At 42.6% G+C, this 19,609-nt stretch overlaps 1 protein-coding gene across 2 annotated transcripts in view; it reads left to right on the forward strand.

Annotated features, from left to right (window-relative positions):
* Window positions 1–1,977: 1,977 nt before the first annotated feature.
* Window positions 1,978–19,609, forward strand: part of HDAC1 (histone deacetylase 1) — a 32,239-nt gene continuing 14,607 nt past the window's right edge. The window contains exons 1-3 of one of the 2 annotated variants that reach the window (XM_070459091.1): window positions 2,093–2,113; window positions 8,999–9,073; window positions 9,460–9,572. In XM_070459091.1, the coding sequence (XP_070315192.1) occupies window positions 9,498–9,572 (75 nt within the window). In that variant the 5' untranslated portion in view covers window positions 2,093–2,113; window positions 8,999–9,073; window positions 9,460–9,497. Of the gene's footprint in view, window positions 2,114–8,998; window positions 9,074–9,459; window positions 9,573–19,609 lie in introns of both variants that reach the window. The other variant, XM_070459090.1, reaches the window with a different exon arrangement.

The raw sequence follows: 19,609 nt of genomic DNA on the forward strand, positions 1-19,609 counted from the left end.
TTGATGAACTTTGTTTTTCTTACACTCTATTTTACTAAGCGGGAAATGGGGACACAGAAAGTTTCCTGGCTGGGAAGCAGCAACACAGAACAGGCGATAGGGTTTATTTCTTGGTCCTTTGCTGTTTCTATAATAGAAGCGCCCAACAACACCACCTAAAGGTTAGACAAAGCATCTAAGCCAACCCTCCGACCCCCTGGACACACATCTACCCTCACCCCATACAAGGAACAAGCTTCACCCCCCACCCCCGGACGGAGGTGGTGGCGGGGGAAAGCTAGCAAGCAAGCAAGGAAACCTGTTGTTTGTTCTTGCTCCCTGATGCTGCCGGCTGCTGCCCTAGGGGCCCCAATAAAGCCTTGCCTGAAAAAAAAAAAGTGCCCAAACTTATATCTCCTGTTACTTTTAGAATTAAAGGCTCAAATGCAGTTCCCATGTGAGGAATACAAGTGACCAGGCTGTCTTTAGACTAAGTCATGTCCGACTCTTTTGTGGCCCCTCCCCTCCACCAGCCTGCTCCTCTATCCAGGAGACTTCCCAGGCAAGAATACTGGAATGTGATGCCATTTCCTTCTCCAGGGGAATCTTCCCCACCCAGGGATCGAATTTGTGTCTCCTGCACTGACAGGCAGATTCTACTGTAAAGAGGCATAAAAATGTATCTTATTGACTGTAGAACCATGAGTAACTTACTTGGCACACAGTAAGCACTCACTAAATATTAATATTGCTGTAGTTGCCTCTTAAATAGTCCACCATAGTGCTTTTCAGCCTTTAGCTTTCAATAATGATTGACTGGTTGATCTAGTGCAGTGGTTCTCAAGGATAGGGCTGGGGGCACTTTTATACTCCCTCCAATCCTCTCTTCCTTGCCCTGGAGACATTTTGCCTTGAATAAGTACAATTTTTGTTGTCACAGCTGCAGGGGGCTGGGGCAGTGCTGCTGGCATCTAAAAGTAGTGGCCAAAGTGAAAATGTTAGTCACTCAGTTGTGTCCCACTCTTTGGGACCCCATGGACTATAGCCCACCAGGCTCCTCGATCCATGGAATTCTCCAGTATCCTTATACTGGAGAGGGTAGCCATTCCTTTCTCCAGGGAATCTTCTCCACTCAGGCACTGGACCTGTGTCTCCAGCATTGTAGGCAGATTCTTTATTGTGTCAGCCACTAGGGAAGCCCAGGATGCTGCTAAAAAACCTACAGTGCACAGGATGGTCCCCCACAACATATTTGGATACTATCCAAAATATTAATAGCTTCAGTATCTTTAGAAACTCTGGTATAAGTGACAGTTTCCTCCCATCTAAAGGCATTGCTTAGCCCTCCTGGGTGACTGCATCAGGGAGGCAGGCTTTGGAGTAAGAAAGGCTGGGTTCTGTGCTTCTGGAGTCAAGTAAGCGTTTAAAAAAAATCTGTGGTTGAAAACTGAACGTAATTATTGTGTGACTCTGAGGAAGTCACAAAGTTCTCAACTTCATTATCCTTGTCTGTAAAATGGGGATAAAAGGCCCCATTACAAGGCCGCCAATAGCAACAACAGAGATGGCTGAGATAACGTCGGTAAAGCTACGGCACAGTCCTTGTCTACAGCAGTTTCCTGTCGTTTGTCAATTTATTTCTCCTCCTCCAAACTTAGCTAAGTGACCTTGAGCGAGTCACTTTCCATCGTAGGCCTCTGTCAAATGACAGAGTTGGCCTCTGATATCCAAGCAATCTCCCAAAGCGAAATGGGACACCCAAGTTAGCAGGCCCACTTTCTTCCCCCGGGACGAATGGTACGGTCCCGGGGCAGCCCCACCCCCCCCGTCGCGGACCTTGGTACAGGCCCAGGGGGCCCTCGGAGGCCTCGCCGGGCTGCCCTTGCCCCCCGCCGAGTTCCGGGCCGTCCCGGCGCCGCTGACTGGCTGGAGCGGTGCCCGGGCTGCGCGGCTATAGGTGAGCCCGGGCGGGGATGGGCGGAGCGCGCTGGAGGCCCGCCCCCTCCCCGCTGGGTCGGACGCTGAGCGGAGCCACCGGCGGGAGGGCGGACGGACCGACTGACGGGAGGGACGGGAGCGAGCAAGATGGCGCAGACTCAGGGCACCAAGAGGAAAGTCTGTTACTATTACGACGGTGAGCACAGTCCTCGCGCCGGGGGCGGGGCCTGGCCCGAGCCGGGCGGGATCCGGGAGAGGGAACCGAGGAGATCCGAGGAGGGAGGCTGAGGCGTTTGGGAAAGGCTGAGGGAGGAGGCTGAGAGAAGGAGGCTGAGGCTGAGAGAAGGAGGTCGAGGCTGAGGGCAGAGGCTGGAAAAGGTTGGGGTTGAGAGAGGAGGCTAAGAGGAAAGGAGGTGGAGCTTGAGGGAGAAGGCTGAGGGGAAGGGGGTCGAGGCTTAGAGGGGAGGCGGGGTGGGGGGGGGGGCTCCGAGGTCAGGAGGGTCGCCTGGGGAAGCCTGAGGTCACCTTGGTGGGGAATTCTGAAGTCTGATGTGGAGTTTGCGGCGGCCTCCTAGAGGGGAGGCTGAGTCCGAGGCAGGAGGCAGAATCTGGTGAAGAAGATTGCCGGGTTACATGTTCTGCTGAGAATCCTAAGATCTCTCACTGCCCCTTTCCTTCCTCATCTCTTCTGGTGAGAGGCCTGCAGGGCTCAGCACCTAGAGGTCACCAACTCCCCTCCCCCTGTCTCCCAGCGGGCCCTGCGGTTGCTGCTGGGAAATGGGACTCCTGGGATTGTAAGAAGAAGGATGCAACTTGTTAAAACAAACTTTTTCGTTGGACAGAAATCTGTGGAGCAGCAGCTTCTTCTGTTCTAGGTATCGTTTAGGGGCTGAGGCCAGGGGATGGTCTTGCCACCTTCCTCTCACTCAGTCTGGAGGAGCGTATAGACCATGACAGAAAAATTGCTCTACACTATCAGGTTGAGAGGAAAGACAACTCAGAGTTTGCTGGGAGCACAGAGAAGTATCTGCCCAGCCTGAGAAGTCAGGCAAGGAGGTGCCATCTCAATTAGGACCTGAAGAGCAGGAGTTATTAACTAGGCCCAGGAAGGACAAAGATAACAAGTTGAGAGGTAAGAGAGAGGCGAGCACCTTTGAAAAATGCCCGGATGTACAATATGGTAGAGGCATAAATTTGATGGCACAGTGTTAGAAGGTGTAGAGCAAGGGTGAGAAAAAGGTTGCAAGTGATGAGGCTGGAGAAGTAAATGGGGGCCAGATCATGAAAGGCTGGGCACGCCACTCTTAGAAAGTTGGATTATATTCACTGGTGAATCATTGAAGTCTTATGCAGGTTAGTGACATCATCAGATTTATTGTACCTTGGAACTATCACTCTGGAACAGAAGTTAAATGCATGAATGGAGAAGTAAGGAAAAAGGCAAGGATCCCAAGTATCTAGTTTGGGCAGTTTCATGCTGAACGTAGAAGGCCATTTCAGTTGATAATATTGGGTGTTTTTATTTTTATTTTTTTGGGGGGTTTTGTTTTTTAAAGAAACATTTGTTGAGATGTCTGGGGGATATCCCAAGTAGAGGTGTCCAGTAGGCAGTGGCCATTCAGGTCTGCAGTTTAGAAGACAAATGAGAAGATAGAAATTTTTGATGATTGTCAGCATACATATATTCAGCTGGTAATTTTAGTTAGAGAAGAGGATGCAGTCACCCTTGTATCCCATATAAGAAGTTGTATAGGGTGAAAAGAGAAGAGGGTCCAGGGTGGGATTCTAAGGAAGTGAGCTGAGAAAAAGTCTAGTGTTCTTCATGCTCTGTACTCCCGGGTATGTAGAGTACATTTGCACATTAGTCACTGTGTATTGGAATTGCCCATTTACTTATTCATACTTCTTACAGAAAGTGAACTCCTTAGGGAAAAGGGTCATGTTTTGTCTTACCTTTGTGTACTCAGCCCCCCAAACAGTGCCTAGCTCATAGTAGATTCTCAAAAAATACTGTTCATAGAGTGAGTAAAGATACAGAGGGAATGGCTTGAGATGTAAGTGAACCAGAAAGTGTTGGGTTACAGTAGCCAAAAGAGGGAGGGAGTGGCCAAGTGTTGGCAAGAGCTGTTTCCTGTGCAGGATTTAGAACTGAAGTTAAATTGCTGTAGACTGAAGGGATGAGTGAAGAGGAGGCATTAGATTGAACTTTTTTTTTCAAGGGAACTTTTTTTGGGGTCATACCACCCTGTGTGTAGGGTCTTTGTTCCCAAGCCAGGGATTGAACCTGTGCCCCCTGCAGTGGAAGCACGGAGTCTTAACCACTGGACCACCAGCGAAGTCCCAAAAAGGAAGCTTGTTGAGACAGAGAGAGGGTTGTTGATAAAGAGGAGATGTAGTGGCTGAGAGTTAAGTATGTGCAAATTGTTATGGAAAATAGGGAGAGGTTGAAGATACTGGAGAGAGGGGCTAGTAATGATGGAGGTCCCTGAGGAGAGATCAGGTGAGATGGAAACCAGAGCACAGGTAGGGACACCCGTCTTTTAAGAGGAAGTTCCTTTGGGATGAGAGGGTAAGTGGCAAGAAAAAACGTGTTTGAAGGAGAGAAGATGGAAAGGAGAGGGGGCTTTCAGGATGAAGTAAGCAAATATTCCTTTTCCTGAGAGTGGGGGAGGGCAGTTGGGTAGAGTAGGAATCTTGAAGAGAGATAGCTGTTATGAAAGAGGGAGCAGGAAAAAAACATTTGAAGGATTGCTGGGCAGTGGTGAGGGCCCATTTGAAGCTGGAGTTTGTGACTTCATAGCTTTATCAGTTTGCACAGTTTTGTGATCTCCACATTCTCAGTTTAAAAAGAGAGAAAGTGGAAAGACCTCCATCTTTAGAGAAGGGTGATCTCTTCCTTTCTGAGAAACTACTTGTGAGTTTCTCAGTGAGGTCACTAGTTTGGGACTGAAATTTGGCTCTGCTGCTCAAAAACTTTGAAGTATTGGACAAGTCATTTTACCTTTCCAAGCCTCAGGCCTCTCCCCTGCAAAATGGAGAAACTATGAGAACAGTGCAGAAAGTCCTTTTTAATAAAGTTTTAAAAAGTTTAAAACAGCTGGACTGGTTCCAGGACCCCAGCACAGATATCAAAAGGATGCTCAGGATCCTTACATAAAATGACACAGTACGGTAGGTCCTTCTTAGCCAGGGTTAGTGGATGGGGCGGGCCAATTCTTATCTACAAGGGTTATTTTTTTTAAGTCTCTCAGCAACCTGATTAAAAACTGTTAAAGACTGGATAGCATGTTTGGGCCCCGCCCTCAGGTACTCAGCTTTCTAGATAAGTTATCTCAGTTCCCCAAGTCTAAACCTTGGCTGAATTCTGGCTTGATAGGCAGGGGAGTTGCTAGGGATCAAGACCTATACCAGAGACATGGGTCAGCAGGAATCTAATTTATATAACATAGCAATGACCTTGTGACTCCTGACAGCCCACAAATTGGGTCTGCATCTTGAAGACTTGGGCCTACCTGGTGGCTTAGATGGTAAAAGAATCTTCCTGCCATGCAGGAGACTCGGGTTCGATCCTTGGGTCAGGAAGATCCCCTGGAGAAGGGACTGGCTACCCACTCCAGCATTCCTGCCTGGAGAATTCCATGGACAGAGGAACCTGGTGGGCAGTGGTTCATGGGGTCAAAAAGAGTGGGACACAACTGAGCCACTGACACTTTCACTTTCTGGAAGTCTCAGCCAGTGCCTTGAGAACCTGTTCTACCCACCCCCGTGGCTGGTAAGGTTGTCTGAGGAGCCCTGGGAACAAACTTCTCTGACTGCCTTCCCTCCTACTGTATCTCAAAGTCTGTCTGTATGGGACTGTTGAATGCCACTACATGCTGTGCTAGCTTGTGACTGTCTGAGAACACAGGCCTCGCTAAAATCAAAAGAGGATGAACACTAGGTGTTCATTAGGTGAACACTAAGGAAATCTAAAGTATGAACTTTTAGTAAATATTATCAATATTGCTTCATTAATTGTAACAGATACTTTCTCTTTCACTAATGTAAAATGTTAATAGAGGAAATAGTATAGAATCTAAGAACTCTGTACTTCTTTGCAACTTTTCTATAAACCTAAAATTGTTTTAAAGAATAAGGTTTATTTAAAAAGAGAGGGGCTTCCCTGGTGGTCCAGTGAGTGGGATTCTGCACTCCCAAGGCAGGGGCCTGGGTTCAGTCACTGGTGGGGAAACTAGATCCCACATGTTGAAACTGAAGATCCAGTGCTGCAGTAAAGATCTAGGATCCTGGGTGCCGAAACGAAGAAGACCTGGTGCAGCCAAATAAATATTTTAAAAAACAAAGAGAGAAAAGGATGAGATCTTAAATATCCAGCTGTTTAGAAGTTTCCTATTATCACAGGCCATGTCTGTGCTAAAGAGAATTGAAGTACAGCTTGGATGCTGTTGGTGGCATTCCCCACAGTGCATTGCTCCCTGGAATGAAGCCTATTTCTGGCATTACTAAATCATTGATTAAGAGGTTGGGACCCTTTGTTTCACTGGTAATGAAAGATCTGCCTTATTCTAGTGAACTTCCAAGGAGAGAACTTTGGGTGTGCAATCACATGATTTTGAAATATGTTTCCAGCAACTTTCTACCAGGTAGGCTACAGAGCCCTTTAGGTTAATTGCAAACTGAAGTAGGTACCTGGGAAACCTGATAAAGGTTTTTTTTTTTTTTTCTTAATTTTGAAAATTTTGACCACCCTACTTGGGCATGTCTCAGTTCTCCAACTAGGGATCAAATTCTTGTCTCCTGCATTGGAAGCCCAGAGGCTTAACCACTGGATCACCAGGGAAGTCCTGCTGATACAGTTTTTAACATCCTGGATTTGGAGTTAGAAGGGTTGACTCTCAGATCATTCATTAGCTCTGAGATTTTTGAGCAGGCACATAACTTCTCTTGAGTCTCAGTTCATTTCCTTGAATCTCTATTCAGCCTGGGGCATATTTGTCCTTGCCTTCAAGGAGCAGTCTTGTAGATATAAAATAGATATGTAAATAATTGAGATACAAAATTAAGTGCCATATATAAATTGCATGCAGAGGAAAAGACCATTTATTATGATTAGGACTATGCCTGGAGCTTTAGCTGAGCTTTGTAGTGTGAGGAGGATGCTCAGAGAAGCAGTGACATTCCAGGTCAAAGGAACAGTCTGAACAAAGGATACTTTGGTATGAAGGTGAATGCATTCAAGAAGCTGACAATAATCTAGTGTGTTCATAGCAGAGATTGGCAGTTCAACTCAGTTCAGTTCAGTCACATCCAACTCATGACCCCATGGACTGCACTGTAGCACGCCAGGCTTCCCTGTCCATCACCAACTCCCAGAGCTTGCTCAGACTTGTGTCTATTGAGTCGGTGATGCCATCCAACCATCTCATCCTCTGTTGTCCCCTTCTCCTGCCTTCAGTCTTTCCCAGCATCAGGGTCTTTTCCAGAGAGTCAGTTCTTCGCATCAGGTGGCCAAAGTATTGGAGTTTCAGCTTTAGCATGAGTCCTTCCAATGAATATTCAGGACTGATTTCTTTTAGGATGGACTGGTTGGATCTCCTTGCAGTCCAAGGGACTCAAGAATCTTCTCCAACACTGCAGTTCAAAAGCACCAGTTCTTCGGCACTCAGCTTTCTTTATAGTCCAACACTCATGTCCATTTGTGACTACTGGAAAAACCATAGCTTTGACTAGACGGACCTTTGTTGGCAGAGTAATATCTCTGCTTTTTAATATGCTGTCTAGGTTGGTTATAGCTTTTCTTCCAAGAGATTGGCAGACTTTCCGTAAAGGGCCAGATAGTAAATATTTTAGAGTTTGTGTGCCTGGGAGGGCTTCCCAAGTGGCGCTAGTGGTAAAGAACCCACCTGCCAGTGCAGGAGACATAAGAGATGTGGGTTCGATCCCTGGGACGGGAGCATCCCCTGGAGAAAGAGTTGGCAACCCACTCCAGTGTTCTTACCTGGAGAATCCCATGGACAGAGGATCCTGGCAGGCTACAGTCCATGGGATCACAAAGGAGTCAAACATGACCAAAGTGACTTAGCATGCATGTGCCATATGGGTGGGTCTCTATAGTAACTATTTAGCTACTCAACTCTACCATTATAATGTAAAAGTAGTCATAGATAGTAAAACTAATGGGCATTGTTGTATTCCAGTAACATTTAGGAAAATCAAACAGCCAGTTGTATTTAACCCAAGTGCCATAATTTGCCTGCTAATGTCTAGAGCAGAATGTGTATGTGTATGTGGTGTGTGTGTGTTGGGGTAGGGTGGTGGTGGTAAGAAGTTGGAAAAATAGATTAAGAAAGTCTTATTGAAGTTGTTCGTTATTCTTTATCCTATAGAGATAAAGGATTTATCTCCTTTAAATCCATTAAGGATTTTTGAGTAGGGTAGTGATGTTATCAAAGCTGTATATTAGGAAAATAACTAGTATGGCAGATAGTTTGAACTGACAACAGAGGGCCCAGCGGAAGGTTATTGCTGTGGATAAATCAGGAGATGGTGAGTTTATGGGGCTTCCCTGGGGGCTCTGCCAGAATCCTTGCCAGAATGCTATGGACAGAGGAGCCTGGCAGGCTATAGTCCGTGGGGTCGCAAGAGTCGGACACGACTTAGTGACTAAATAACCAACCAACCTGGTGGCTCAGTGGTAAAGAATCTGCCTGCCAGTACAGGAGACATGGGTTCAGTCCCTGATTTGGGAAGATCCCACAAGCCTCGGAGCAACTTAAGCCCCTGTGCCGCAATCACTGAGACTGTGCTCTGTAGAGCCGGGAACCACAACTGCTGAGTCCCCATGCTGCATGCCCTAGAGCCCATGTTCACAACAGAAGGCACTGCAATGAGAAGCCTGAGCACCATAGTTAGAGAGTAGCCCCCATTCTCGTCAACTAGGGGAAAGCCTGAGCAGCAGTGAAGACCAGCAATAGCCAAACAGAAAAAAAAAATTAATGGATAAGATAATTTAAAAGGATGGTGAGTTTAGTCTATAATCTATAAAATGGGAATAATACTCCCTGTCTTAACTATTTTCCAGGGTTTTTGTGAGAATCCAGTAAGAAAGTGATTGTGAAAGTACTTTGACACCATAAAGTGTTATGATGTGCAAGAGGTAAACTGTGACTTACAGTAATTCTGAATAGTGATGATTATTTTTTCTGTTGTGGGAGTGAATTCCTTGGAGACAGTGAGGTGAGTTACCTCACTGGCCGCTGTTCCCCAGTAGCTTTGGACTGACCCCCCTTACACTGTTCAATGCCTTTGGGTTCCAAGGGAAAAAACTGGGCTAGACAGACATCCTTAAGTGCTCAATCTCACCATGGTCCCCTGCTTTTTTTTTTTTCTTTTGGAGTTACCCTTCCTTGAGGTGGGAGAGAATCTTGGATCCTAGAATGAACCAGACAGAATTTGCCTAGAAATTTGTTGTAAAGATCTGTGGATTCTCCTGGGAGTGTGTGTCTAACTGTGTCACTGAAGCCGTCACTCTTTCTTCTTCAGGGGATGTTGGAAATTACTATTATGGACAAGGCCACCCAATGAAGCCTCACCGAATCCGCATGACTCACAATTTACTCCTTAACTATGGTCTCTACCGGAAGATGGAAATCTATGTGAGTACTGGGAGCTTCACCCCTCCCTAGCCTCTTCGGCTCTGGTTCTCCATATATCATTCATTACCTCATTTTTTTTCAATGACTCATTTATTAAATGTGTTCAGTGACTGTTACACGGCAGACATTGTAAATGATAGAGATTCTTTGTTTTTTAAGGTGCTCACTCTAGTGCTGGTGAACAACATGTACACAAATTGTACTACAGTGTATAAGGGCAGCAATTTAAAAAAATGTGTAAGATTCAGAGAGATTGAGGGGGAATGTGGAAGGGAGCCTTGGAATGTTTCCTAGAAGTGATAGCTAAGCAATGTTTTAAAGATTATATGGAAATTAGCCTGGAGTCCAGGAGGGGACTAGCATTCCAGGCTGAGGGAAGAACATATACAAAAGGCAGAAAGGTAGGAACAATATGATGTGTTCAGGGAAATATAAGTAGTTTAGTGTGCAGGTATTGCTGCAGTATAAAGTTGGCAAGCATGAGAGAGGGGAGCTAGAGCTGGAGAGGTCAGCAAGAATTGGATGTGCTATATTAAGATAGTTTGCTGGGCCAGGGTAAAAAAATCCAGTCCCTAAAAACTAAGTGATTGGAACTGTGTTGAACTCTTAAGTTACTAGAGAGCATGGACTTTCTAGCCATTTGGCACGGCTCCAGCTGCTGTCTTTTGCCACGTCTTCCAGTTTTCTCTGATGGCTCAGCGGGTAAAGAATCTGCTTGCAATGCAGGAGATACAGGAGACATGGATTCCATCCCTGGGTTGGAAAGATCCCCTGGAGGAGGAAAATGGCAACCCACTCCAGTATTCTTGACTGAAAAATCCCATGGGCAGAGGAGCCTGGTGGTCTGTAGCCCAAAGGGTCACAAAGAGTCCGACACAACTGAGTGACCAAGCGCATAGCAGTTTTTAAAGAGAAGCCAGAACTCTGGATTATTACATAGACTCTCCAAGGTGTAAAATGTTGGCCCAAGTTTGTTTGTTTGAAACATGTAGGAACAAAAGCACATGAACATATCTGTGGGCCAAATTTGGTCCAAAGTTTCCCAATTTGAATTTTCTAGAGGCTGTAAAAAAAAAAGTATTTATTCAAAACATTTTGTTTATTTGTTTGGCTGTGCCTGGTCTTAGCTGTGGCACACAGCATCTTCCATCTTCATTGTGGTGTGCTGGATCTTTAGTTGCAGCATTCAGGATCTTTTACTTGTGGCATGCAGATCTATTTCCCTAATCCAGGGATTGAACCCAGGCCCACTACATTGGGAATGTGAACTTTTAGTCACTGGATCACTAGGGAAGTCTCAAGTGAAGTATTTTAAACGAGAAATAGGAACAGGCATGCGTTTCAGAAGCAGGGAGGCTAAGTTAGGAGGCTGTTGCAAGAGTCCAAATGAGAAAAAAGGAGGGGCTGGGGGCCTTTGTTGCCTTATGGTTAGAGTATAAGGGTTGTTGAAGTCTGTGCTGACAGCTTAAGTAACCTAGCAGCAGCAGCATCCTTCCCCACCATTCCAGAGACTGAAAGGAGATGAATCTTCTGTCTGAGGCAGCCGTGTCATGTCTCTGGAGCCACTGGAGGCAGCTGGGGAAGCAAGAAAGGAAGGTAGACAGAGGAGCAGATGGAACTTGGGACCAGAGAGCATTTTCAGGTGTGAAGGGCATCTGGGAATGAAAAACATAAAAGATAGCAGAGGTTTTCAGGGACTTTAGGGAACAGACTAGTATTTAGATTAAGAGAGGGTGAATGTGGAATAGTAACCACCAGGGCTTTACAGGGCTGCCTGTTGCACATCTCAGCCATGCTAACCTGGCCTCAGTGTACCTCCTTCCCTGCCACTCGTCCCGCATTTCAGCCAGATCAGATTCTGCCTCTTTCCACCCATTCTGATGGGGAGGATTATTTATTCCACCTACTCATGTCTTTCTCATTTTCAAGAGTTGATTTAAGCACTATTTCTTTTTTTCATTCAACAGATTTGTGTTGAGTACTTGTTATAACCCAGGGACTTTATTAACCTCCATGAGTGATACTGAGATATTGATAATAAAAAAAGATCATATCTTTAAGTGAGAGGAGAAATTAACTAACATTTATTGAAGATTGCTAGGTACCAAGCCAGGGCTACTGTTATTTACTTAATCTTTATAGCAACCTTGATTTGAATCACTCTCCATTGTACCTACCCTACACTCTATTTTTATTAAAGAAGAAAGCCCTTCCTAGCAACTTCCTAACAGATTTCCCCTTAAGTCTCATTGGGATATTTGCCATACTTAACACCATTCACCAGCAATTTGATCCTTGGGGCTGCGTATACCCAACCGTATTGAGATCTGTTAACGAGAGGGAAGGGAGAGAATAGCCCTTTGGGAAGTAACCAACCGTGGCTGTCATAGGAGATAATAATACCTTATTGGAGATTACTTCATCTGTGTGGTATTCTTACTGTAAACTAAAGCAAAAGCCCAGTGTAATCTCTTTATGAAGTCTCTAGGCCATGTTCTCTCTCTCTTTTTTTTTTTCATTTATTTTTATTAATTGGAGGCCAACCATTTCACAACATTGCAGTGGGTTTTGTCATACATTGACATGAATCAGCCATGGAGTTACATGTATTCCCCATCCCGATCCCCCCTCCCACCATGTTCTCTTTCATGTGATCTTTTTCCTTTTCTGGTTCTATCTCTCTTTTTTTTTTTTTTTTTTTCCCCTTAAAATTTTTTTTAAAAAATCTTCGACCATACTGCAAAGCTTGCAGGATCCTAGTTCTCCAACCAGGGATCGAACCTGTACCCTCTGCACTGGGAGCACAGTCTTAACCACTGGACGACCAGGGAAGTCCCTGGCGATACCTCTTTATTGAATATGAATCTTTAGTCCTCCTCTCTCAACAGTGTTTCTCTGCACTGATCTCTTCTTTCTTCTCCCTTCTTTGGGCTATGATCCTAGCATCCCTTTCCCAAAGGACAAATAGCCACACAATTTCACCCTCTTTGGTTCTTTTTCTACACATCTAATTAATCTCTCCCAGAATCTAAATCCTCACTTTTCGTCCAGGCACCTTCCTATTTACATAATTAAGAATCCTGCTCTCTTCCTTGCCTTGGATGCTGATTTTGTATATTCCCAGGCTTCTTACTCATCGCCTTCTGTTCCTTTTTTTCAATGTTTTTATAAAATATTGAGTAGATATGAAATAATTTTTATAAAATATATGTAAAGTATAAAGAATCACATTATTAATAGCACCTTGTTTAAGAAAAGGAATATTTCCATCACTGTTAGAACTCCTGTCTGTCCTTCCCTGATTCTGTCTTCTTCTCCAGTTAACCTTTGCCCTGAATTTAAGATTTATTATTCACTTGCTTTTCTTTATAATTTTACCAGTATGTATCCTTAAATGATACATATTTTACTTTTACATGTTTGAATGTTACATAAATGGAGCCATACAGTATTTATTATGTGACTTGCCTTTTTTGCTCAGTATGTTCCTCAGTCATTCATGTTGATACATGTAATATATTTATTTTCACTGTATTTCAAAAGACTATACCACAAATTGTCTATTTTATTGATATTGGTGGGCATTTGGTTTGTTTCTAGTTTTGAGCTATTACAAACACTGCTGCTATGAACATTCTTTTTAAAATATTTACTATTTTTGGCTATATTGGATATTAGTTGCTGTGTGCAGGCTTTCTCTAGTTGCGGCAAGCAGGGTCACTCTTCTTTGTGGTGCATGAGCTTCTCTTGCAGTGGCTTCTCTTGCGGTGGAGCATGGGCTTTAGGTGTATGGGCTCAGTAGTTGCAGCTCTCAGGCTCTACTGGGCTCACCAATTGTGGTGCATGGGCTTTGTTGCCCAGCAGCATATGGAATCTTCCTGGACCAGGGATCAAACTTGTGTCCCCTACATTGGCAGGCAGATTCCTAACCACTGGACCAACAGGTAAGTCCTGAACACTCTTGAGCATATCTCTTGGTGCGCATATGCTTGAGTTTCACCAGGTGTTGTGCTTGGAGGATATAGGCACAAAGTCATCCTTACTGCTATTTGGCATGCAGATAATGCCAAGATGATATTTCTCTTGTTACTAGTGAGGTTGAGGATCTTTTTACAGGTTTCCCTACTGAAGTTCCTATTCAGGCCTTCGGCCCATTTTTCTTTTTGATTGTCTGGTTATTCTTGTGTTTCTGTTGTAATTGGCCCTTAGATACATAGAATCAGGTTAATTGTTATTCTTGGCTTATGAACTTCCAAAGAAGATTCATGCTTGGCCATTTTTTTTTTTTAAATTTACTTCAGGGACTTCCCTGGTGGTCCACTGGCTAAGACTCCACACTCCCAATGCAGGGGCCCTGGGTTCGATCCCTAGTCAGGGAATTAGATCCAACATGCCACAACTAAGACCCAGCATGGTCAAATAAATATTTAAAAAAAAAATTTACTTCATTTATTCATTCACTTTACTTAAATATTTTAATAATGCAGTGAACAGCCATATTCCTGCAACCCAATCATCTTCTAAATTTTGTGATTATTCTTTTGCTTATCATATTATTATGTTTATTGTGTATATATGTGCCTAAACAATATATTGAATTTTTTAAAAAAGGTAGTGTGCTATGTGTAGTTAGTTTTCTGGGACTTACTTTTGTCTCACAATATATATAATTACTAAAATCTATACAACTTGTTGCATATAGCTATAATTCTTTCATTTTTCTCTGCTGAATAATATTTTATCATTTCGGTATATTGAAATCTATCCATTCTCCCATAATCTTAATTTGTATCTGTTTTTTTAAATTAATGCATTGTTTTGGCTGTGCTGGGTTCTCATTGCTGCTTGTGGACTTCCTGCAGTTGCTGTGAGCAGGGGCTACTCTTCATTGTGGTGTATGGACTTGTCTTGTTGCAGAGCACAGGCTCTAGATGCCTGGGCTTCACTAGTTGTGGCATAGGGGCTTATTTGCCCCTCAGCATGTGGGGTCTTCCCAGGCCAGGGATTAAACCCATGTCCCCTACATTGGCAGGCAGACTCTACCACTGGACTACCAGTTAAGTCCTATATCTAGGTTTTTAATGTTAGGACCAGTTTTTCTGTGATACTCTTACACATGTCTCTTAAGTGTATACATGCAAAATTTTCTTATGGCTCTTTATCCGGGGGCAGAATTTCTGGACTACAGGATTTGTGAATATTAAATACCAAGTTGTTTTTCAATGTGGTTGAATGAACTGGCAATATATAAGAGATACCTTGATTTACATCCTCTCTTATGCTTGGAATTAGACTTTAAATTTTGCCAATTAAATGGGTGAAAAAACCCTATAATTATGGTCTTGATTTGGTTTTTGGGGCTGTACCACATGGCACGTGGGATCCTAGTTCCCCAGTTCCCTGACCAGGAATTGAACTTGTGTTCCCTGCATTGGAAGCATAGAATCTTAACCTTTGGACTGCTAGAAGTCCCAGTCTTGATTTGCATTTTGCTAGTGACCAGTAAAACTATGTTCTCTACTATGAAATATCTTTTCATTTATTTTGCCCATTTTCCTCTTGGGTCATTTGGCTTTCTTTTTCTTACCAATTTATAGTAGTTTTACCTCTCTGTCTCTTTTTTATTTTTGGGCCACGTGGCACGTGGGATCTTAATTCCCCCGCTAGGGATAACTTAAGCCCTATGAATTGGAAGTAGGGGATCTTAATCACTGCACCTTTTCTACCAGGAAAGTCCCCTATAGTAGTTTTTTTTTTTTTCAATGTATTTTGGTATATGTAGTTCATTGTCAGTGTACTGTTATAAATATTTTCTACTCTGGTTTTGCTTTTTCAATCTAATGTATCCTTAATAAACAGATTCTTTTTTTTTTTTTAATAAACAGATTCTTAATTGTAACATAGTCATATTTATTGTTTCTTTTAAAAGTACTTTTTATGTCTTAAGAAATACTTCCCAACCCTTAAGACGTTCTCTTATGTTAATTTTTTAAAAATCTTTATAGGTTTACCTTTCACATACAGATATTCACTTATCTAGAGTTGACATTTTAACATGGTTTGAAGTAAAGAAACCACTGAAATTTTCCCCCCATATTGTCCAGCTGATTGATTAAAGAGTCTGTTGTTTCCCCACTGAGCTAAGTGCCACCACTTGTATATCTGAAATGTCAATATTTATTAATTTATTCCACAAATACTTATTAAGCACCTACTTTGTGCCAGTTACTGTGTTGGAGTTTGTTTCTGGGCCCTCTGTTCTCTTGACTTTGCCTGTTTATTGCCCTGGCCAGGCTCCTCTGTCCATGGGATTTCCCAGGCAAGAATGCTAGAATTGCCTTCTCCAGGATGCTATTACTACAGTGTCTTAATTATAATAGCTTTTTATGAAGTCTTGATATCCAGTATTAAGTCCTCCCACTTGGTTACTCTTTTTTTTTAAAAGTGACTTGCTACTTGCTTTTTGTACTCTGAATAAATTTTAGATACCTGAGTTTGGTCAGATCCCCCAACCAAGTGGGAATGCAACCCACTCCAGTATTCTTGCCTGGAGAATTCCTTGGACAGAAGAGCCTGGATTGCAAAGAGTCGGACACAACCGAGCAACTGACATTTCTCTTTCATTTGTCATAAATTTTAGAATTAACTCATCAATGGTACAAAAAAATCTCCTAGGATTTTGGTTTAAATTTCAGTGACTCCGTGCATCAGTTTAGGGAGAATTGATATCTTGAGACTATTAAGTTTTTGAATCCATGAACATTGTATATATCTCCATTTAATTGCGTCTTTTTAAATGTCTTATATAAAGATTTCCTTTAACTTCTTTATTGTGAAATATTAACAAAGAAAACTGCATGAAACAAATATGCAATTTAACAAATTGGTGTAAACATTCACACGAACACCGGCTAGTTCAAGAAATAATAAAACATTGCCGGTACCTCAGAAACCTGTATGTGTCCCTTCCTGATTGTAGCCTCTTCTCTTCCCCCAGAGGTAACTTGAATTCTGACTTTTTTGTTAATTGCTCCCTTGCTGTTGGTCATAATTCAACTACCTGATTATCTATTTTTAAATAATATAGTTTAATTTTGCTGAATTTAATATAAATGGAATTACACAATATGTATTTTTTGTGTGTAGTTTTAGCTTGTTCATATTAATTACTGTATAGTAATTATCCATTTATCCATTCCACTGTTGAGGGGGAGTTGAGAATTTGGCTATCAATATAAAGTTTTATAATTTTCTCCATAAAGGTGATGTACCTCTTTTACTAGATTTTTTCCCCATTACTTCATTTTTTTAATGCTATCATAAACTGTATATCTTTTGAACTTTTTATTTATTTATTTTTAGAATTTAACACATGACTTTTCCTTTTATTCATAAGTTCTGAGCATACATTTTGGTGTCACAAATTGAACATTTTTTTTTTTAATTGTTTACTTGTCTATAGTAGCTCACCTGGTAGAGAATCCACCTGCAATGCAGGATTGCAGGGTCGGGAAGATCTCCTGGAGAAGGAACAGGTTGCCCACTCCCATATTCGTGGGCTTCCCTGGTGGCTCAGACTGTGAAGAATTCACCTGCAATGCAGGAGCCACGTGTTCATCCCTGGGTTGGAAAGATCCCCTGGAGAAGGGAATGGCAAGCTCCTTCAGTATTCTTGCTTGGAGAATTCCATGGATTGAGAAGCCTGGCAGGTTACAGTCCATGGGGTTGCAAAGAGTCAGACATGACTGAGTGACTTTCACTTCACTTCACATAAAAATTCAATCTTTTTTTTCTGCTTAAATTATTATTAATTATTATTGTTTTGGCCACACCCCATAGAATGCAGGATCTTAGATCCCTGATACGGAATCTGACTTGTACACCCTGCAATGGAAGTGCTGGAGCCCTAACCACTGGACTGCCATGGTATTCTCAATGCTGTTCTTTTTTATCTAAACATATGTCCCAGGTCCCGGAGGATCTGATTCTGCTATTAGTTGTTTCTATGACTTCTTACCTCTGGTGCTTTGTTTTCTTGTGATTATTTTTTTTTTTTATATTTATTTATTTGGCTGCATTAGGTCTTTGTTGCAGCATTCAGAATCTTTTGTTTTGGCGCACAGACTCTCTAGTTGTGGCATGTGGGCTCAATGGTTGTGGCATGTGAGGTTAGTTGCTCCGTGGCGTGTGGAGTATTAAGTCCCTAACCAGGGATTGAACCCGCATCCCCTGCATTTCAAGGGGGATTCTTAACCATTAGACTGCCATGGAAGTCCTTTTTTGTGATTTTTGATTATGAGGTCATATTCCTTGAAACTTTGTGGCCTGGGGTGAAGATGGATTCTTAGGCTGAGATTTGCTTTTATTTTGTAAAAGAGGCAGCTTTTGAGATTGGCTTGGGCCTTCAGAGGTATGGGATAGGGATGAATTTCAAATAGTAGAAAGGCTTAGTCAGAGTCACTGGTGGGAAGCTCTGTAGGTCTTGTTGAGGAAGAGTTATTTTCTGGAGGATTGTGTTTATGAAAGAGGGTAACAGGAGGATTAGATTGGAAAAGGAACCTTGTAAAATTCCTTGATTACTGTTGTTCAGTCGCTCAGTCATGTCTGATTCTTTGTGACCCCATGGACTGCAGCACGCCACACCCTGTCCTTCAACATCTCCTGGACCTTGCTGAAACTCATGCCCATTGAGCCAGTGATGCCATCCAACCATCTCGTCCTCTGTCATCCCCTTCTCCTCCTATGCTAGACTTTATTTTTTTTTTTTTATGCTAGACTTTAAAATTGAGTTTACAGTCCCCTTGATTACTATGGTAGACTTTAAAATCTTTTCTTTTGTCATTGAGTGTTCTAGAAGAGGGCATTGACTTTTTAAAAGATTTTTGTGACACCATTATGGAAGATGGATTGGAAGAGGGTTAGACTGGATATAAATGGAACTGCTTAGGAGACCAAAAAATAATCCAAATGAGAGTTAATTTATTATGACAACAGATTTTTATTGAGCACTTGCACAGGCTGCATGGGGTCTTAGTTCCCCGACCAGGGATTGAACTTGGGTCATGGCAGTGAAAGCTTGGAATCCTAACCCCTAGGTCACCTGTGAACTCCTCTCCTGTCCTGTTTTCTTAGAATACATACAGACAGACCTGCTTCTGGCCTCCCAGAGTTAAATAAGGAACACAATTTCTATACAGGTTGAATGTGATGACAAGGAAGTACAGGGTTCTCAGGAGAGCACTTCAGAGAGTTACTTAACTGAGACTCTGGGGGTCAAGGACTGCTTTCTGGGGAAATTAACTTTTCAATTGCAACCTAAAGGTTGCATAGAGGATGGGAAGAGGACAGTATTCTAGGCCATAACAAGTGCAAAGGCCTAAAGATGAAAGAGAATTTCCTTAAGAGAATTGCTAGTAAAGTTGTGCTCAGCAGATTGGTACAGTCGATTCATGAGAAAAATTCAGCCCCACAAACATTCTTGTTTAAATCACAAAGTATTTTTAAGAACTTTATGTTAGTATCCAACCTTTGAAATAAATGGAATTTAATCCAGAAGACACTGGCATTTAGGCCCGGATTCCCTCACTAGTTTTTATTTATTTGTTTGTTTGAAGCACCAAGTTAGCTAAACTGCCTGGCTTTTACAAGTGCTTTGAATTTGGTGTTCCCTAGGCTTGAGCATAAAATATTTTAGGAGGATTCTAGAATGGTGAGCAGGGATCCAATTATTTTGGTTTTTCAACCCAAACTAAAGAGTTTGAGCTTGATCTTGTGAATAATGAAGCCACTGAAGGGTTTTTAGAGGGGAGTGACGTGATTCAGTTTGAATTTTAGACAGATTACTCTGGCTGTACAATTGAGAATAGATTCACAATTATTAAGGTTAAGGGTGTGATACCAGGTAGAAGATTATTGCCACTATCCAAGCCAAAAATGTGTGACCTGGGGATGGAAGTGGACAGGCTTGACAGAGACGTTGGCAGTAGTTTCAAGAGAAGTTGAATGAAGCAGATGAGGAGTCAAGGGTAATGCTCTGA

This window comes from Odocoileus virginianus, chromosome 30, assembly GCF_023699985.2.
Source record: "Odocoileus virginianus isolate 20LAN1187 ecotype Illinois chromosome 30, Ovbor_1.2, whole genome shotgun sequence".
In the NCBI taxonomy this organism is placed as follows: domain Eukaryota; kingdom Metazoa; phylum Chordata; class Mammalia; order Artiodactyla; family Cervidae; genus Odocoileus; species Odocoileus virginianus.